This window comes from Coffea arabica, chromosome 2e (assembly GCF_036785885.1).
Source record: "Coffea arabica cultivar ET-39 chromosome 2e, Coffea Arabica ET-39 HiFi, whole genome shotgun sequence".
Lineage (NCBI taxonomy): Eukaryota > Viridiplantae > Streptophyta > Magnoliopsida > Gentianales > Rubiaceae > Coffea > Coffea arabica.
Genome location: NC_092313.1, coordinates 14,848,753 through 14,870,612, shown reverse-complemented (window position 1 = coordinate 14,870,612; position 21,860 = coordinate 14,848,753). Strand labels below are relative to the sequence as shown.

Sequence of the window (21,860 nt, the reverse complement as noted above, 5' to 3'; positions counted from 1 at the left end):
AACGAACGATTTATTCGAGGATTTCTTGTTTTATCAAATTTAATTTAATCATTGAAAATCCTTGTTGGCACAAAAAAACAGATGCATAGTGAAAGCAATGTTAACACATATAAAAAAATATGTAAGAAGAAAAGGAGAATAAACATACAACAAATATGCAATAATTTTATTAAGTCAAAACTCAATAATAACAATATTAAATCGTAGCCTTTCACTTATGATAACTTACAATTCTCCGGGGGAAGCAAATCTCAGAGGCTTTCTCTCTATCTCAAAACTTGACTCAACTCAACTTTTTAAGTAACAATGTACTCCACTGGTAGTATTTATAGACCGTAGAACTTTCTAAACAAACATATTTGCAAACTAAAATTTATTTGGAACTGACTTGATATTTCCCAATCTAATATGGAAACTAAACAACATGACACCAAAACAAGAAACAAGAAACAAGAAACTAAATATTAAAATAGTTTAGTTTAATTTCCTTCATTACCTCTCTTAAACCAAACTCTTCGTTGTGGCCATTTTCAGTGCCATCTCGAGCTTAAATTTTCATGAATAATTCCATTGTAGTGAACACATTCATCCTCAACTTTTAATTGGTCTTTAATTTCATCTTCACATGTAGCAATAAACAAAACTTGTACTTCTCAAATAATTTCTTAGTTTGATCACTTCTGTCAAAAAGCTTAAACATGTTCACCAATTCTTGATTGAACACTTCAAGATTTAATTCATCTATATCACCCATAAAACTTCCCAAAAACACGTAATCATACTTTTCACAATAAAAATTTCAATATCATCACAAATTTGTTTTGATTTGTCCACATGAATAATCCCATTCATTAAAGTAGCACCACAATTTTTAATTAATTTGTCCACTCCATAATTGATATCAACTAACTCCATCACTTGATTTTTCTCTTCAAATTATTTATTAACTCCAACATAATCAAGAATTTCAGATTCATTGCTCTTAGTTGGGATCATTCAACGTCGCATTCAATGTCCGTGGCACATTCGAAGGGAGGTCAGGCAGATTTGGAAGCTCTTGCAGGATCCTGTTCTTGTTTCACACTGCTATCGAGAGACTAACACAGTTGCTGATGCATTGTCTAATGTGGGCGTATCTCACCCACAGCAACAAGTCAAGGTATATGACAGCTTTAGTACGTTTCCAAGGGAAGCTCGTGGGGCAATTCGCCTTGATAGAATAGGGTTGCCTTCAATTCGGAAAATTAGTGGTATGTAAGAGGAGTTTATGTTTTGTATATCTCTTCATTAATAAAAAAGCTATTTAAAAAAAAAAAGAATTTCTGGCTCATCATGATATTCAATCACATTTTTTAATCTCATCAATGATTTTGCTTTCTCTTTCAACCACATGTGAAATCTCCTCGTGAATCACAAAATTTTCATCTTCACGTGCACCCACAATTTGTGTAATTTCATCTTTCTCTACCTCATCAAAAACTTCTTTTTCTTCTTCCTTGGCACCAATTTCTCTACCATGACCACAATAAGAATTCATCAAAGTTTTTTAAGCCTCCTTTGCCCTCTTTGCATGTTGACTCCATGCAACTAGACTTTTATAATGAGAGAGTGAAACGCCTTGCCATCCAACTGTCTATTTTTCTCCAATTCTTTAACTACACTACTTGATAATTTGACGCCTTTTGTAGGTTTCATGAACCCTGTTTGGATAATATCCCAAACTCTATTTGTTTGAAAAAATATTTTCATCATCGTACTCCATTTGTTTCAAAACTGTTTTTATAATCAAAGATAAAAACATCACAATATTGTAAACAATATGAACTCATAACTTACTTTCACGAAAAAGCTCTAGGACCAAAGTCTAGAGTTTTGATACCATCTGTTGGAGCAAAAAAAACATACGTATAGTGGAAGTAATTTTAACGCACAAAAAATTTGTGGGAAGATGAGAAGAATAAATACACAATAAATACTCAATAATTTTATTAACTCAAAATTGAATAATAATAATATCAAGTTGCAACTTTTCGTTTATGACAACTCAGAAATCTCAATTTAGAGGTTTTTCCTCTATCTCACAACTTGATTCAATTCAACATTTTAAGTAACAATGTACTAGACTAGTAATATTTATAGATTGTAGAACTTTCTAAACAAACACAATTATAAATTGAGACTTATTAGGAATTGATTTGGAATTTTCTAATCTATTAGAGAAACTAAACGAATAGGACACCAAAACAAGAAACTAAAAAAATTAGAAAACTAAATACTTAATTTCCTTCAATCCTTAAGTATACCACGTTTACAAACTAACTTACCCATCACTTAATATTCAATAATCACAAAATTACAGTTGTGTATGATGTGTTGAAAATGATAGGAAGTAATGTATGGTGTTGTAAGAAAATTAATATGGTGACTAAATATATCTCATGATCTGTAAGTATATCCATAAATTGGGTCTGCCTAAGGATATGCCTGATCCATATATTTTTTTTCTCCAGTCATAATGTACACACTTAGATTTAAATATTTCCTCCTAGTATTTAGACAATTTTCTAATTAACTTCACTGTTATATATATACAAACAGACACAAATATACTTAGGGTACTCACATTTATATTCTGATGGGAAAACATTAACTTTCAGTCAAACTTTTCCAAGAATTTTGCATGTCATTGACAAAATGTGATAATACTTAGTATCTCGCCCTTATTACTTAGAAGGATCGAAGCAATGCTCGATGTGGAATCTTATTTGTAATTGGGAAAATAGGAAAATAAGAGACACTAAATTTTTGAAAATGATAGATAATTCTCACCCTTAATCCATCCAAACCTATTCTATTTCTCTTGTCCCTAAACTTTAGGCATATATGGGGGAAGGGGTGCGTTGGTTGGTATGCGAGAAGGGTATGTAGGTGAGAAGTTTTGGATTCAAAATCTTCCATCTGTACTAAAAAAAAAATTAGGGATATTGATCCACTTATGCGGGTTTATTTATTAAATGAATATGTGGGATTATTTATTATTTGTTTAACTTAAAGTATTTATACTTGCACAAATTCACAAGTAATAAAACAAAAGAATGATCATACCAAGGCACGGGCTAAATACTAGTTCTTTGTTGGTCTCAAAATCATTAATTTGTTGATTTGATAAGATGCAGTCTTAATGTACTTTGACTTTCATTTACGTGTTATTCTCATTAGATTATGCGTTATCACTTCTCTACCGGATAATAGTATATGAGTAAAGAGCTTTAGGATGCCTTTGAAAAGAATTATTATTGCATAACGTATTGGAAAAAAGAATTCATTCTTAGGTACCATATATAACATAAAAAATTAACAACAATAAATTTTGAAAATAAATTCTAATAGATATAGATGTATAAAAATTCTCCATGTCTTTAGATTCCTAATTAGCTTAGAATGAAAGCAACCTTTTCTTGAAAAAGATCTACACTCAGATATAAAGCTAACTCCAAAGTCGAGATAGCATCTAATAAAATTGATAGCCACTTGAGTTTGATTGGAGGGAATAATAGTCCTGTTGGAATTTATTCCAGCAGGGAGGGTGGAATTTAAGAAATGGGGAGGAGGCAAAGGAATTTGAAACTAAGACCTCTAATACTTGAGTTTTCAATTTTAGCCACTGGACCAATGCCTCATTGACAAGGTAAAGCTTAATGAATAATTTAGTATAATATCATATTTGCCACAAAAAAAATGAAAGAAAAACTTTAAAGGTAAAATAAGTATCAAATCACACCATTTCTTTCTCAGGACCCACAACAAGAAGAAATAAAATATAACACAAATTTTGTCTTTTCTTAACATTCTTTTTTCCTTTTGTTTCTTTACTAAATTCCCAAAAAAGCCAGACTAGGCCTTGGAAATCAAGGGCTCGATTACCAGTCTTTGGTGATTCTCTCCAATTATTTACAAGATAAGATGCTACTTCTACGAGTGCTGAGCTGTTTGCATGTCCCAAGCACAAGAATTTCTCTTTCATTTAGAAAAGGAATAAAAATGGATTGTGTGTAGGTTGAAAAAGATTCCACCCATGACCAATTTATTGGGGAGGCTACTAAACTAGTGTTGGAAAATTAATTACTGAAAGTTTTAAACTCGCTTAAAACTTCTACACGTGTTGATTACTAGTCATTCGGTTCATTTCATTGCTAAATCATTTTTCTTCTGTTAGGTTTATGTTAAAACATGATAAATTGAAACACAAGAGAAAAGAGAAGACCCATGAATTATCCCACACTAACGCCCAAAATTTTTTTGTTCAAGATTCAGACTCTCTTTGTTAGATTCAAATTTAATGTAATATTTTGTGGTCGACCAATTCATTCAAGTAACATTGCCAATGATACTAGAGTGCCAGAGTCAACTAGATTTTTATTTAATTAATTACTCGCTTTATCTCCCTTGCTACGCGTGGGAACTAGAACTGGTTAAAAATAATTTAAATTTTAAGATAAAATATTTAACATTCTTATTATTATAGAAAACTATCTAACATCTTTATATTGTATACAACTCAGTAATTATTATTTGTTTTAATTGTCACGATTTTGGGTAAACTTTTACTCATTTTTTTTTTAAATTTTAGGAAATATTAAAGTAGTAAATTTTACTTATACAGGCTTTTCACTAAGTTGATTTAATTAATTTCCTTTTTTCGCCTAAACTACAGGGTTTTGAAATTGAATTAAACTAACTAATAACCATTAGATAACATGAATGAAGATTATTGAAGAATAAAATGATTGAAAAACATTGAAAGATAACACAGGTCAAAGTATTACAAACTCCTACAATATATCAACTATTGAATAGTATAATAATAGATAAATTATGGGTTTGCTTGGCAAAAAAGTTTTTACAAAGTTTTTTAACAACTTTAATTATAATATATTTCAAAAAAATTTCCAAAAATTTTAAAATACACACTTTAAAATATCCCAAAACACACATAAAATTACCTTCTTTCCGTTCTTCTTCCTCCCCCAACTCAATCCATCACTATCTCTGCCACTAGCCAATACTGACCGGCACCTCAGCTGGTGCTGGTAACTTTTTTTGTTTTGTTTTGTTTCCTTTCCTCTCTCTCTCATTTGCCAAATAGGCCTATAGTAAATGTGTTCTCACCTCACCACTCAACCTTTTAATTAATATTCTTCTTATTTGGTGGACCAATAGGCCTAATTCCCAGGACCCAGCTCTCACTGCAATGAGGTGGGGAAGCATGTATAAAAAGAACTTGTAAACCACATATATCTATGGTTGCCCAATGAAAGGTCTCTAAATCTTGGGGCAATTAGCAATGATCCTTATTCAATAAGCTAAATGAAACTTTGAAATATTTTGGTGACTTTTGATGCACTTTACCCTATACATAAATAGATATCGTGCATATGTGCAACATAGTGATATGAGTGTATCTAGGTAGTTATAGACGTTCTTACTAATGCATATAAAAAATGCTACTAAAATAATCAATAATAGCCAACCAACAATACTAAGTTATGAAATTTAAAAAAGGTTATGAAATTTTAGGGGAAAGTTTTTGCATACAAGTTTTACAAGCATATGAGTTACAAATTTAGTTTGATATTCTAATGGGAGAATTGTAATTTTGGTCCCAAATCTATAGTGTATGTGCAGAATTATCTCCAATCTATTTCGAAAATCAATTTTGGTCCCCAATCTATTCAATTTTGCGCTAAAGTGGACAATTGACAGAATCTCTTCAATTTCAATCGGAACTAAGTTACGTGAGATCACGTGCCGGCACCTAAAACCCCTTTTTCAATTTTTTAATTTCTAAAACACGTTTTTTCTAGTGGCTTGGCTTTTGGCATGGACACTTCTGTCCCTTCAGCTAGATCAATCTCTTCCTCGCTAATTCTTTTCCAATCAAAACTCTAAATTAGAGATCCCAAGGCCAAACCCACCACCTGCTGTGCTGGGCCAGAACCAGGGCAAGATCTACTTCCCATCCCAAATGGAATCAGCTTTGATGGCTGAACCTGCAAGCCTTCGAATCTCTCTGGCTTGGAGCTTGTTGGATCATCCCAAACGTTTGGGTCCCTGTGAACTGCCCATGCATTAACTAGCAAAATTGTGCCTTGCGGAAAATTGTATCCCCCAATTTTACAGTCATCGGACTACTCATGTGGCACTAGCATTGGTGCTACTGGGCACAACCGAAGTGTTTCTGAAATAATATTATGAAGATAAGGAAGATTGGATAGATCATGTTCGTCGACCAATTGATCAGTCTCTACTTGAGCATCTAATTCAGCTCGAGCTTTCTCTAGCACCTCAAGATGGTTAAGCAAAAGAGACAAGGCCCATTCTATAGTCACCGATAAAGTGTCTGTTCCAGCAGTAAGCATGACCTAACAATAATTTACTAGTGGTTCAATTGAATGCTCTTTCCAGTTCAACGGTGAAGAATGGTTTATAGAGAAAGAATATACTTACCAATATAATCCCTTTGATGATTTGGTCCGTATAATCCTTTTGATTTCCAATTATTATCATCCGCTCTTTTCTCTCTGCTGCTTGCTTGCTTGCTTATGAAGTAGTACTGCTGCTGCTGCTGCACCTGTTGTTTGTGCAGGAGAACTGAACTGGGTCCGTCTCTGGCGTTGATTGCAGATTATCTCCATTACTAATGGAGGCAAGAACGAGACTTGGACTTGAAGACCAAGCTGAGCTTCTTACTCGTGCTGTGGGTTCTGGGGATTTGAAGGCGGCGGCCAACAAGAGGAGCAATTTGGATTGTGAGATTACCCCTTTCATGTCTTTGTTTAATAAGACAAAAGGCAAGAGAAAGCTGAAAATACTAAAAAAACGTGTTTTAGAAATTAAAAATTTGAAAAAGGGGCTTTAGGTGCCGGCACGTGATCTCACATGACTTAGTTCCAATTGAAATTGAAGAGATTCCGTCAATTGTCCACTTTCGCATAAAATTGAATAGATTGGGGATCAAAATTGATTTTCGAAATAGATTGGAGATAATTCCGCGCATACACTATAGATTGGGGACCAAAATTACAATTCTCCCCTATTCTAATTACACAAGATTATTAGGATATTATAAGTAATTTCCAAGAGAATTTCCAGTTTTGCAGGATAAGAGGTATTCAAAGAGAATTTCTTGTTTGGATACTCATTAATTTGGATTCTAGGTTATTTTCTTTTGTGCGCACTCAAGTTGTAAGGGAGAAAGCACTCCTTTTTTCTTTTATCTTTGTCTTTCTATTTGTCTTTAACTCTTTTCTTTTATGTTTATCTTTCTATTTGTCTTCAACTCTTTGTAATACTTGAATTTATATTTAATAAAATAAAATGGGTGGCGTCTCTCTCCCGTGTACGGGATTTGCCAAAAAAAAAAAAAGAAAATTTCGTGTTTGCTGTTTATCCTAAGTTTCCTTGACAATTTCCAAAAATCTTCTTGATTGACTTGAAATAGGACATAGTTAATATGCAGATGTGTTTGTCATGAATTGATGCCTTTCTAAGCAACTCTTCCCTCCCGTTATTTGAAACCTTAGCTAGTTGTTATTCAAATTTCAACTTTGATACTGAAAATTCAGCCATTTTACAAGCTTACAGCTTCAATAAACTCTTACCCAAAAAAGATGGAGAGTAGGTTGAAGAACTTCGTTGAAAAATTAAAACAAAGTACTGGGCTTCAAAAGGCCTTAAAGATGTGAAGTAGCGCAGATCGGTTAGATGAGTTGTTGTTAGAGTTGGTTGTTGACTTGATGAAGATCCAGCTAATGAAATGATAGGTTGCATTTTGGTTATTAAATTTATGATTGTTTTTCCCATGAATTTTATCAAATATTGTGTTAATTGTTAGATTCTACTCATATTTGGTAATTAATATTGGTTATAGCGATTCAAAGCAAAAAAAGAATTAAATGCATGATTTTTCACTGGACTTTTATACTATTCAGCGTGGGTGCATCAAAGTATTACACTGCATGTTTGGGAAACTCGAGATTTTGCACGTTTGAAGATCTCCAATTCTAAATCAAAGTCGTGAAGATCAGATTCTCCTCAGCGAATGGATAGTCTTTCACTTTTAATAGGATACTAGTCTAGTCTATCTATCTTGACTTTTTAAAAAGAATCATTGGCCGATTGGGAATTTGAAATTATTTAGGAAAATAATTAAAGGAGGAGTATAAAACAAAGCAAGAAACAATTCAGTTCATGTCTTTTGCTTGGCAAAGAAATAGGGAACGACGTTCCCTTTTTTCTTTTTCCTCTTGACTCTTTATTTGATAATCGAAGAATGGTCTTGGCAATGGATTGTATTATTTTCCGTGCAATTTCTTCAAGGGAGATGAACTAAACTTCTCATTCTAGTCAAGGAGTAACGGAGGATTTAGTTCAACTAAAATTATGAGATCAAATTGATTATATTTATTATTTTTATTTACTAGTATTCGTATATTCTCTGATTTAATTTCTTATGATTATTATGTTATTTGAATATTTAGGGCCCGACATTTGAATTAATCTAATAACCTATAACCAATTAAAGCAGTTAAATCCGTAATTGTTTAATTGCTTTCAAATAGTGGTAACTGGTACGATTGGATTTGTGTTAGAGGGACATATGGGCTAATTTAAAATAACCCTCGTAACGTGTTATTTGATTAAAACAGGGTTTCTCTAATTCTTAAGACAATTGAAAAATTAAACTCTAAGGTCGTGCTTAGAGTTATTTCTTGATTAAGACAGTGGTTAACGGTCCTACCTTTTTTTTATATAAATATTTTTATTTATTTAATCCATAATAGGACCAAATGTTACAATGCCATAGAGACGGAGTACTACTCCCTTACCACACGAATAGACGCAACTCCTATCCTATCAAGGTGATATGCTCCTCTCGCTAACTGGGGTAAAGCTGAAGCGGCCAAATAAATCTCCACCCGACCCTGTCGACAACCTTCATTAGCCAATATATCTGCAACCTGGTTAGCCTGACGATAACAGTGACGAATGCGTGGAAAGTGGGATACCAACCCGACCAACTGTTGCACCTCCTTATAGATACTCCATGGGCACTGCGATGTCCTATTTAGAATTTGCACTAACACCGAGGAATCCAGTTCAACATCAAAGGCATCAAAATCCCTCTGGAGGCATAAGTTGACCCCAAAAAGCAAAGCGCGGGCCTCAGCCTGCATACTCGAAGCGATTCCAAAATACAGTATGAAGAAGTTGATTGTCATCGCTTGTTTGGCAGTTATAACTTGTTTATCAATGGGTAAATGAAATTATTATTGCATCAATGCTCAATTGAGTGAACCATTTTCGAAGATATTTCTTGGCTAGATTTATCTATTATTGTTTTAACTTTAATAAATTTTCATTTAATCCTTTTAATTTGAGTTATTTAATTGTTCTCATTTTTATAAAAATCCCTCTTACTTTGTGCTCTAGAAGAAACAAATTTTTTTCGATCCCTGTGGATTCGACTCTACTCATCGCTATATACAAAAATTTGTATTTTATTTAAGTATTTATTATTGTACAACTTTAACACCTGTCATGAAACAATCGGACATGGATCGATGGACATAAGCAATGAAGGTTCTATCTCTAAAAAGGGGTAAAAGATAAGAGTTTAAAGCCGGGAAGAATTCTTCAATGGCTTCAATAGAAAAGCAAGGATCGATAATGTGAAGTCCACACGATACAGATCAAAGCTGCTTAGCAAATCCAGTGCTTTCCAATTGCTTTAGTAATTGTTTAGCTTTCCAGTCCACTTTCAGTATTTCTTTTAAGGTCTAGTTTCGGTTTAAATAGAATTCCATTTAGTTTAGTTTCTAGCAGGTGTAATCAACCAAGACTCTCCAAGTGATGTTGAGGTTTGGATCATTTAAGACTTTAGCTATGGGTAGGTATTTTTGCTTTTGTTAAATTCTTATGTACATTTCATTCAGCAAGTTTTGTTCTAGTTTTACGTCTGTTTGGCCGTTTTCATCTTTGCCACTTTGTTTGTGTTTAATTTCACTTGTGTGACTCATCGATCGTGATTTTAATAAAGCTTCATTTAGCAGGACTTTATAACTAATCATGAGTAGAGTAATCAATCAACATTCGAAACGCAAAGATTGGACGCTGCATGGAATTAATTAATGGAGACACAAAATATACATATACATGAACTCAAACACACACAGCTGGTTTTATTTATTTATTGGTGCATTCTTGGCACCTTCAAGATTCATTACACTACAAGGGAGGTGTATCTCAGCAATACATCTATTCTTTTAAACATCCACACATAACACTTGACCACACACAGAGACCAGTAAAAATACGTTAACCATTCTCAATTCAAGAGCAGCTCTTAATTAATAGTACTCACAGAAAAAATAGAACTAAAGTTAGAGTTTGAAGGATATTTCATAGTATCTAAGATATTAAAATGAACAATTTCTCCATCAAACTCCATAGATAAGGTACCCTTATTAACATCAATTTTTGTCTGTACTGTGCTTAAAAAGGGTCTACCTAGTAGCAAAGGTGAGGGGTCAGGAGAATGATCATCATCCATGTCAAGTACATAAAAGTCAGTTGGAAATACCAAATCATTAATTTTGACCAACACATCCTCAACCAACCCATTAGGGTATGCATTGGTTCAGTCAGCTAATTGAATTATTATCCCAATTTCGTTTAATGGATCTAGGTTCACAGAAGTATAGATAGATTTAGGCATTACATTAATCAATGCCCCTAAGTCCAGCATGGCTTTCCTAATCAAAGTGTTGCCTATCTTACAGGGGATAGTGAACATACCTGGATCCCCACACTTCGGTGGGAACTTCCTTTGTAGAACCGCTGACACATTCTCTCCCACGATGACTGATAAGAGTTTATTTTACGTATTTTTTAGTGCATTTTATTAGTTAATTTTGAGTTGATTATTTAGTTTTATAATTAAAATAAAGAGGTTTTTGGTAAAATTATATATTTTTGGTAAAAGTGGATAATATTGCATTTCTATTGATTTTAATAGTAAAAACTTCATTTTTATGCAGGAATAATGAATCAATCACCAAAGGAGGTCAATTGAGGTGAAAAATAGAGATTTGGTGATGAATTTAAGTGGCAACAAGAAGAATGAAGTGAAAAACGTTCAAGTGAGGAAATGCAATACAAGTCAGTTTTGACACTTTTCAGTATTTTGACCATATCTGGAGCTACACTTATCGGATTGAGGTGATTTTTATACCATTTTAAAGCTAAGAAAGAGACCTACAATTCGTATGAAGACATCAAAATCCATTTCTGCCATCTTCATGGGCAAAACGTTGGAATACAGAAGCTGCACCCTGTGGTCGGAAGTTAAAACAGAGGTTTGAACAGGTGACAGTATTTCGATCATATCTCAGGCTACAAAGCTCCGATTTGGATGATTCTTGAAGCATTGGAAAGCTAACTCAAAGGGCTACAACTTTTGTGTTTTGCACAAAAGCTAGTTCGGCCTTTATGATAGAGAAAATCGCAGATGAAATAAGGCCAAAGTGAATACGCGAGTACACAAAACGTGACTTGTAACCGCGTTTTGTGTAGGCGCGTTTTATAGCCGAAATTCTGCAATTTGACTCAGCCAATTCTCTTGTGTTCATACCACTTTCCAGCTATAAGATGCAAGGGAATTCGGTGCACATGCTTCAGAAGACAAAAGGGCAAGAAAAGTGGCTTATTTTCAAGTCAAAAATATTGGTTTTTGACTATGCTAACAAAGTGGAGATTTGGGAATCAAAGGATAGAATTTGACTTGGAAAAATGGAGCATTTGAGTGTTTTTTATGCAGAGATATGGGGAGAGATCTGGGATCCATTCGTAGCTTAGCTTCTTACAGAAAAACATATTCTCTCTAGCTAGGTACTTGCAAGGGACAATTGAGGTTTCATCTTGTAATCATCTAAGTTCAAGACAAGGAGATTTTTGGAAGGCTTCACCATATCTTGGCTAAGATTTTCTTTACTCTTTTTGTATTTGTAAATTTATGATGATTTGCATTAATGAAGTTATGAGTGTTTCATCATTCATGAGTAGCTAATTTCCTTTATCTAGGGAGTAGATGAAGCTTATGGCCAAATGATATGAAGTGATTGTGATTTATGCTTGTTATGTCTTGTATTAACTTATCTACTTGTGTATGTTGGATTACTTGTTGTTGCTTGATCACCAATAGCAGGTTTATAGTTGTTTTTACTCATTGAGAAATGGTAAAAATAATGGAATGACATAAGTAGAGCTTGAGTAGTATATTCATGAGAATAGAAATACATTCAAGTGGATGAAATCTGCATTTCATGTGTGAATAAGAACAGATTTAGTATTTACCAAGAGATTAGGAAAAACTAATCTGTTTTAACCCATTATTATCATGAGAATGTGATTTTGGTATTTCTGGAAATGAATCCTTGGTTAAACAAGAGCAGTAACAAGTGTTGAATTAATTCATTTTAGATCTTTTGTGTTATAAGTGGAATCTACATCCCTAGATCTTAATATTTAGTGAATTCTACTCCTATTGTGAAATTGCATTTATCTATTTAAGAATTTTTGTAGTTGAATTAAAATCTGAAGTTTCTGCTCAAATTAATTGTGAGTCTAAATAATAGAGTAAATTAGTATCTAATAATTGTTTTAAATTGCTCCTCGTGGGATCGACCCGATACACATCTCGTACTACAATTGCGACCTGTATACTTGCAGTCCAACGGGTGTAAATTCGGAATTAAACTTGCATTGATAAAAAAAATCCCGTCAAGTTTTTGGCGCCGTTGCCGGGGAGCGGCAATATTAGAGCCTAATCATCTTTATTAATTTAGACAGTATTATTTTTTTTATATTTAATCTTATTTTGTAATCAGTTTTTGACAATTGAAGTTGCATAATATCCCTTATTTCTGTTTGTAGTGTATGCACCGGGAGTCTCGAGAAGTCGTACCTGTCGATCCAGAAATTGAGAGGACACTACGTAGACAAAGGAGGCACACACAACAGCAAGAGGAACAAGAGATTTGGCAACCGATAGAGGAAATTTTGATAGAACTACCATTTGCGGAAGAGATGGCCGAAAATGACCCAAATAGGCGAGTTCTACGAGATTATACTCTACCGGGAACACAAGGATCTCAAACAAGCATAGTAAGGCCTACGGTAAATGCTAACAATTTTGAGATTAAACCATCACTTATCCAAATGGTTCAACAATCTCAATTTGGAGGTAATGCAGTAGAAGATCCTAATACACACTTAGTTACATTCTTGGAAATTTGTGATACAATTAAAATGAATGGAGTTAGTGATGATGCTATAAGGCTAAGATTGTTCCCATTTTCATTGAGAGATAAGGCCAAACTTTGGCTACACTCTCATGCTCCTAATACTTTCACTGGATGGGATGAACTATCAAGAGCATTCTTAAATAAGTATTTTCCACCAGGTAAGACTGCTAAGTTTAGAATGGATATCACTAGTTTTAGCCAATTGGAAGGTGAATCATTATATGAGGCATGGGAAAGATTTAGAGATTTGCTTCGGAAATGTCCACATCATGGACTGCCGGAATGGTTAATCATACAAACCTTCTATAATGGTTTAGTTTTTTCTACTAAAACTATGATCGATGCAGCTGCAGGTGGAGCTTTAATGGGTAAATCACCCCAAGAGGCTCATAATTTGATAGAAGAAATGGCAGCAAATAACTACCAATGGGCCAATGAAAGAGGTAATACGAGACGTCACGCAGGTATGATAGAAATGGACACTCTCAATATGCTGAGTACTCAAATGAATAATGTGATGAAATTGCTAAGTAGACAAGGTGGAGTTGGTCCAAGTTCATCTAATGCACACGTAGCTTGTTGCTCTTTCTGTGGAGGTGAACATGATATTAATGAGTGTGTTGATTCTGAGCAGGTACAATTTGTCAATAATTACAACCGAAATGCTCCAAATAATCCCTACTCGAATACTTACAATCCGGGGTGGAGAAATCATCCAAACTTTGGATGGAAAGATCAAGGCAATCAACAAAGGCCAACCAATCCGCCGGGATTTCAACCAAGGCAACCACAGGCTGAAACTAAACCAAGTTGGGAGATCGCGGTGGAAAAACTTGCTAAGGTGACTTCGGATAGATTCGAGCGAGTTGAGGGGCGGTTGGACCAATTAGCTGGGATGTACAGAAACTTGGAGGTTCAAATTGGTCAAATTGCCAATGTGATCAACAATAGAAACCCTGGTGAATTACCAAGTAAAACCGAAGTGAATCCGAGAGAGCATGTCAATGCAATCATTCTTAGAAGCGGTAAAACGGTTGAGGGATTCGATTTTGAAAATTCAGGTGGTGAAAAAGACAAGATGCATGCAATTGAAGGGGAGCAAGAAAGTCAAAATGATCATGTTATCATTGATATTGATGCACTTCATCCCAAATTAAATTCTCATTTAAATTCTAATGTGATACCTTTTCCTCACAGGTTGAAGAAAGATGGAGAGGATCGGGAGTTTGAAAAGTTCTTCAAAATGTTTAAACAATTGCACATTAACATTCCTTTCATTGATGCTATAACACAGATTCCCTCTTATGCACGTTTCTTGAAAGACATCATGTCAAAGAAGAGAAAAATTGTAGATAATGAGATGATAGCATTAACAGAAGAGTGTAGTGCATTGATTAAGAATAAACTCCCTCCTAAATTGAAAGATCCGGGAAGTTTTTCTATTCCTTGCACTATTGGTCAATTGCATTTTTCTAATGCTTTATGTGATTTAGGTGCAAGTGTGTCACTTATGCCGTTATCGGTTGCCCGGAGATTGGGACTTCAAGAGCTAAAAGCTACCAATATTACATTGCAATTGGCGGATCGGTCAATCACACGTCCCATGGGTATTTTGGAAAATGTGCTCATAAAGGTAAGACAATCTATAATACCTGTGGATTTTGTTGTCTTAGATATTGAAGAAGATGTGAGAATGCCAATTATTCTAGGACGACCGTTTTTAGCCACTGCACGAACTATGATTGATGTAGAAAAAGGTAAGCTTATATTACGGGTTAATGGTGAGGAATTGGAATTCAATTTGGAAAATAAAGAAGGGAATATAGAGCCTACTGCTCTTGTTTCTAATATGCCATATGATGAAAAGGTTAACCAAGAAAGGACCGAAGAAGTTAAATTTATAAATGTCCTTGGTACTAACTTTCATGGTGTAGGAACAAAGGAGGAGAAGATAAGGATGGAAGTTGGCTTAATAAATTCTCCATTCCATGAAGAAAATGGTGAAAAGTTGAGCCAATTCAGAAAAGACAAGCAAAATCCACTCCAAGGTGAAGTTGAGCCTCTCTATGACAAGTCTAATATTCCTCCTTGGCATTTGAGGAAATTGGACTATGAAGATCAATGCATGGTTCACCACATGGTGGATTGGCTCGGGAGTTTCGACCCATGGGGAGAAAATCTCTCTCTAATGCTCTAAAGTGATTCAACTTTTTCAGTCGAGCCAACGACTATAAACAAAAGCGCTAATTGGGAGGCAACCCAATATTTAGGTTATATTTGTTAACTTGGTGTGATTTTGTGGTTTGAATCAATGTTTTAGCTAAATTGTTGTTTTTGTAATGTAGGGTTGGCAATTGAAGGCAAGGATGACCAATTGAGTACAAAAAAGGCGAACTTTGATCAAACAACTCAACCCCTCGATTTGCGTTAAAGGTGTTTTTGATTCATTATAAAGGGGTAAAATGCATGTTTTTAATGTTTTACATTTGTTCCAGCCATTAAAATTGGCAAACAAATGATCTATGATGCATTTTGAGTCATTGGGGTACCTTTTGTAATTTTTCAAAAGTTGAAATTCTGCTAAAAATCGAAGCAGAAAACGCGTTTTCCAAGAAAACGCGACTCAAAGTCGCGTTTCTCAGAATCGCGTTTTCAATTCTGCGCCTGCAGAAAAGAAAACGCGCCTTCAAAACGCGACCTAAAGTCGCGTTTTAATGGAAGTCGCGTTTTCAAGCCTGGATCAAGACTCAAAAACGCGACTTCTGAAACGCGACTATAAGTCGCGTATTCAAACACAGTCGCGTTTTAAGTGCTGCAAGATTTGGGAAGAAAACGCGATTTCAGAAACGCGAGTTGAAGGCGCGTTTTGAGTCGCGTTTTGTGTGTCTGAATATAGCCTTCAGAAACGCGATTTCAGCTTCATTTCTTCCTCTCTTTTTAATTTTTCAGGCGCGTTTTTCTTCTTCTCTTCTACCCACCTCACAAATCTTCATTTTTACTCCATAATCTTGCTAGAAATCATCACCCCAACACCTTTTGAGCTTCATACAACCTTTTTAACCGATTAAAATCCAAGAAAAACACCTAAAATCAGGTTTTTGAGGGATTGAAGGTTAGGGTTCTTAAACTCCAATTTCTTCAATTGGAGGTCAATTGGAGGTTGTTTCATAGGGCTTTTTGCATTTTTAGCATCACCAAACATCCTTCTACGTGATTGAGGTAAGTTTCTTCATCAAATCTTTTGATTTTAGAAGTTCATATTTTTTATCCTGAGCTATCTGACATCTTTTAATTTCGAAAATTTGATGAGGTTCATGGCTATTTTTGATTTTATTCATGATTATTATGATTTTTTAAGCATGTTTAAATGTTTAAATGTAGCAATTTATTGGTTTTCAAGTACTTTAAAATTCACAATTGCTATATTTAGATGAAATTGGAAAAAGGAACTAGGATGTTTTTGAGCCATTGGTGATGTTAAATTATGGTTAAAAAGGGTTAGTTGATGATGTTTAAGCATGTGCATTGTGTATAGTGAGTAATTTGGTTGATTTGGTGAGTTAGTTAGTTTAATTTTTGCCTAAACATGATTATAGCTAAAAGCATATTATTATTGTTAATTCTAAATAGTTATAATCATAATTGCTCCTATTTTCACTAATTGAATTATAATTGATACATATCTTGTGTAATTTGGTGATTTTGGGCAACTTTAGGCAGAAAATATGTCTTGTACGATCATTGAATGATTAGAACTTAAGCAATTGTATTTGAGGTTATTTGGATTAATGCTGAACTTTTGTTGCCAAAAAAATGAGTTGTAGTACATGTGAATAATTGAAATATTTTTTAGGTACTATGCCAAGAGGAAGAAGAGCGGTACTTTCATCCTCTAGTAGTGAGGAGAGGGAGGTTAATGAAGAGATGGAGGTGACTGAAGAGGAGAATTCACCTTCTCCTCCACCAATTAACCGTCGACCTGGTGAGGGCACCTCCCGTGGAGCGGGAAGATCGGTATTTGACAGTGCTAGGTTCAACACTCGCAGGAATCAGGAGTGGCATGAGGCGCGTGCTAATTTGGAGTTTTTGTTTGAGATGCACGTCAGTCCACCAGTTGAGATGATGTACAACATCTCAGAAGCTTTTGCTCAGCTAGGATGGGCTCCGATTCTCACCCTTCCAAACCATTACTACCCAGACCTGGTGCGCGAGTTTTACGCCAACATTGAAAGTAAGGCGCGCCATAGTGGAGAAATAATTGAGTCCTGGGTGCGTGGAAGACGAATCACCTTGTCACGGCAAGATTTGGCTGCTATTTTGGGGTGTATGGATGACGGACGTCCAGTAGACTTGAAGAAGGAGTTTGTTCCCCCGAATAGGAGGTGGGATCCATCATTGGCCATGGCTAGGTTTGGTCTCGAGTACCAACCTTTTCGCTCTACCAGAAAGGAGACTATATTGGCAAATGTATTCGAACCTCGTCATCGGCTTATCATTTACATGATGGCTCACAATGTCATCCCAAAGAAGACGGGGCACACGGAGGTTCGCAAGAGCGATATTTACTTCCTTGATTACATGTTCCACAACCGAACTTCCCCGTATGCTCGAATTTCATTGCCGAACATCATCATCAGCCACATTAGGTCTACGGCGAGGCGTAAGACAACTTCTTTCAAACTTTCATTTCCTCGTCTACTGACTTTATTCTTCCCCCGTTTTGAAGTTCCCTTGGAAGGCATGCGGCGGGAGTATGTTCCACCACGTGCTGAGATGACTATCACTACTCTTCGCCGCCTTGGTATTGGCACGGGAGACATTCCACGCCCTGTTCAGGAGCGGAGACAAAAGGCTAGACATGGTCGCGATGGAGCTGGACCATCTACTGCAGCACCACCTCCTCCTCCGCCACAGACCAACTGGCAGCGGCTTTTCGGTCGCTTGGACGACATCGACCATCATTTAGCCCGACTGGATACTCGCCTAGACCACATTGAACATCATCTGGGCGTACATCCACCTCCTGTCAATGATGATGAAGATGACGATGAAGGGGATGATTGAGGCTGCCCCTTTGGCTGGCTTTTCTTTTGTTTGCTTGTTTGCTTGTTATTTTTATCTTTTGTTTGAAAAATGTTAACTTACATTCCTTATTTTGAATATTGGAACTTGTGGCAGTAACTAGTAGATCGTTGACTGTGGATGGTTGAGCGGTCGATGACTCATGATTCAAGGCTTCACTGGACCGCAGTCATCTCACTTGGGGAGTCACTTGTTCCTTTCTTCTGTTTCTTTTCTTTTCTTTCCCTACACATTGAGGACAATGTGTATTCTAAGTGTGGGGGAAGAAATGTGTGGTACTTGTGATTTTAGTTGTGTTTGATATAATTCTTGTGCTTAAATGGTGTTTCTTGTGGTTGCTGGCAGGGAGATTTAGTCCACTTTTAAGGGGAGACTCTGTCAAAATTTTTCCAAAACCTTATACATATATATGTTATTAACTATAATAAATAAATAAAATTTTGTCACTTATCCTTTTGAAATAAATATATGCGGTTTTGATACTTCTTTTCTCATGAAATTTGGAAATGATTTTTATGTGATTATAATTTTTACATCTATAGGAAAGTATATCTAGTAAAGTGGAGAAAATTATGCCTACATTTTGTATATTTGATGAAAATTTTTCTTTTTATCTAATTTTATAAGATAAGAAATTAATATGGTTAATAAGTGTCATACTCTTCTCATGATTACTCTTAGAGGGAATTTTATTATATATTGTTAAAAAAAATAAAAAATAAAAAATAAAAAAAAAATGGTTATTCTACTCCAATGATTCTCGTACCGAGTAACCGGGGGTTGGCATCTACAAATGTCGACATTCGCGTAAAAAGGTACTTGAATTAAGAGTATGCAAAGCAACTTGAGTATGTGAAATGTTGAGTAACCGGGGATCTGCATCTAAAAATGTTGATCTTCGCGTCAAAAGGCATTTTTCACAACTTAAGTAATATTTAATCCTTAAAATATATATATATATATGTATAAAAAAAAAAAAAAGTAAATTAAATCCCTCTTTAAGAAAAATAAGAAGTTGATCATGAGATTAGTTAGCATCTTTATTGACTATAGGAGTTGCTTGCTTGCGAAATTGGATAAAAATAAGAAGTTGAGTTGAATTGGTAAAATTATGGTATACTTGGCTCTTCTTTGCTTGATATTATGAGTACTTGAACTTAATGGAAAGATCACATAAGGGTTATTTACCTTGATTCAAGGAAATGGAGTTGAAATACTACATATGTTTATTTTAAATTTTTGGATCATTGATGGTTGGAATTTTATATTGCTTGAGGACAAGCAATGATTCAATGACCCTTTTATCTCCCCTTAGCCTCCTTCGGTTGATGCACAGGTCCCTCAAAAACTTTGCGTACTTCGGCACTTGTTTGATTGCATCTAATAGGGGAATATTGATCTCTACCCGCGAAACACCTCCAAGATCTTCTTCTCCTAATCCTGCTTCTTCAGTTTCTCTAACCTGCTAGGGAAAGGATGCAGATGAGTTTTGACCTTAACGATCGAGTCAGGGAATACCACTTGATTTTTCACGTCTTGACTAGTTACGATGTATATTTCATCTTTGATAGTGAAATTTTCACCAATTACAAGCTTAGAGTTTGAGAAATCTTGTAACCCGAAAAATTCCAATGGTTACTCATAAGTAATTATGAAACCATTAACCTCAATCCATTTTGCATCCTCTTATTACCTTCTATCCTTAATTCTTATCGTTACCAACAAAAAACAAGAACACTCGGAGAGGCGAGAACTAATCTCATGTACGTAACAGGATTGCGATAGGCACTTTGGGGTTTGATTAGTGAATTGTATGATATTTTATATTATTTTTAGTCACTTTAGTTATATTATTGGAAAAAAGTGAATCATTTTGGCTATAATTGGTGAAAAATGCTTTTAAGTGATTAAATGAGCTTTTCATCATTTTTTAGCGGGATTTTGTGTATTTTGACAGTTTTGACACATTTTCGTATTTTGGCTATAACTTGAGTTACAGTGATCGGATTGAGATGATTCTTAAACCAATTTGAAGATAAGATATAGATCTACAACTTTGGTGAAAACATCTGAATCCAGTTTGAAGGTTTTCAAAGTCAAAAAGCTGAATTACAGTAGCAAATTTCTACTGGTCGAAGCTGAAACAGGACAATGAGCAGGCAAGGGTATTTGGATCATTTCGCAACCTACACAGATCCAAATGAGGTGATTCTTGATGCATTGGAAAGCTAACTCAAAGGGCTACAAGTTTCATGTTTCAGTCAAGGGATAAATCAGCTTTTATCATCAAGAAAAGTTCAGTGGAAGTTGATGCAAAATCAGAGCAGAGCTGGAAATTGAACCAGAAGTGACCAAATGGTCACTGTAGCAATCCGGCCGGAATTTGGCCGGATTTGTGGCCGGATTGTGGTCAGAAAAGACTGCTATGTATGCGTAAAACTCAATTTCACCTCCACCAATTCACATGTGATGCTAGACATGTGAGAAACATTCCCAGCTATAAAAGGGAGGTGTAAACCTCAAGTCTTGACCAATCTTTCATCTTTATATAGCCAAATTCATTGCAAGATTGAGAGGAAGAGAGAGAGATACGGGAGAAAGTTTGGACTGCAAAAATGTAGCTCTGCCATTCTTCTTAGTATAGGATAGTTTAGCTAGTAGTTCATCCATTCTTGTTTATTAGCTAGGCAAAGATGAAGATGGAGGATGAAGAAGGCAAGGAGATGAACTCATGTGACAAGGGTTACATTCCTTCCAAACTCTTTATCTTTGTACTTGATTCCAAGTTTAGTTAATATACAAGTTCTGGATTTTGTGTTTAATATTGTCTCTAAAGTTTAAACCTTGGGTTTGGTTGAACTTTCTATAATTGTTAGTGTTTATTATTTGGTTATTTGATTGCTATGATTTGAGCAAGTTATTTAACGCTCTGGCTCTTTAAATCATGATTAATCTGGTACCATTGATTGTGATTATCTAAGGTGTTGTTTCTGCAATAAAAATTGAGATTTAACACTAGTTCAAGAAGTGCTAAACATAGGGAGTACACTCACGAAAATAGAGATGCACCTATGTGGTTTTTAGTGATTCATTTCATGTAATTTCACTGAAGAAATGAACTTGTAGCTAATTTCATAACCATGAGAATAGGTATAGATTAGTTATAAGTATAATTGATTCACTACGAAAGTAGGATTCAAATGTATAAGGAAATTACACCATAACTAGCCTAGATGTAGTACTCAATGATCCAAATATAGCACTTGTATGAGTAGTTAGGGATATCACAACCTAATGAGTTTTTATTTGTTATTTTGTATAATTTTAGTAGGTTAAATTTGTTATAATTCATTGATAGTCTAAATAATAGAGAAGCTTTAGTAATACCGGTAATTGTTCACTCTTCCTTGTGGG

The 21,860-nt window shown here is 34.9% G+C and overlaps 2 protein-coding genes, 1 non-coding gene and 1 pseudogene across 3 annotated transcripts; 2 read left to right on the top strand and 2 right to left on the bottom strand.

Annotated features, from left to right (window-relative positions):
• Positions 1–1,339: 1,339 nt before the first annotated feature.
• Positions 1,340–9,281, bottom strand: LOC113728627 (cytochrome P450 81Q32-like; annotated as a pseudogene).
• A 4,252-nt stretch (positions 9,282–13,533) lies between these two features.
• LOC113733586 (small nucleolar RNA R71) lies at positions 13,534–13,640 on the bottom strand. Its single transcript, XR_003459090.1, has one exon. It is a non-coding gene; the product is annotated as a small nucleolar RNA R71 (small nucleolar RNA).
• Positions 13,641–13,798: 158 nt separating this feature from the next.
• On the top strand, positions 13,799–15,561 carry LOC113728626 (uncharacterized). The gene is made up of 3 exons (XM_027253013.2): positions 13,799–13,828; positions 13,999–15,277; positions 15,359–15,561. Exons 1-3 carry the CDS (start codon positions 13,799–13,801, stop codon positions 15,559–15,561), a joined length of 1,512 nt encoding a protein of 503 aa, XP_027108814.2.
• Positions 15,562–15,752: 191 nt separating this feature from the next.
• Positions 15,753–18,428, top strand: LOC140036123 (uncharacterized). The gene is made up of 2 exons (XM_072077406.1): positions 15,753–15,821; positions 17,218–18,428. The coding sequence occupies exon 2, from the start codon at positions 17,223–17,225 to the stop codon at positions 18,426–18,428; it is 1,206 nt and encodes a 401-aa protein (XP_071933507.1). The 5' UTR covers positions 15,753–15,821; positions 17,218–17,222.
• The last annotated feature ends 3,432 nt before the right edge of the window (positions 18,429–21,860 follow it).

Bases quoted from the DNA above. Each gene is read 5' to 3' on its own strand.
- LOC113728626 (XM_027253013.2), top strand. From the start codon at position 13,799: ATGAAAGAGGTAATACGAGACGTCACGCAG. The intron at 13,829-13,998 runs GTATGATAGAAA...GATTCTGAGCAG, and splicing joins TAATACGAGACGTCACGCAG to GTACAATTTGTCAATAATTA. The intron at 15,278-15,358 runs GTACTAACTTTC...CATTCCATGAAG, and splicing joins TAAATTTATAAATGTCCTTG to AAAATGGTGAAAAGTTGAGC.
- LOC140036123 (XM_072077406.1), top strand. From the start codon at position 17,223: ATGCCAAGAGGAAGAAGAGCGGTACTTTCATCCTCTAGTAGTGAGGAG.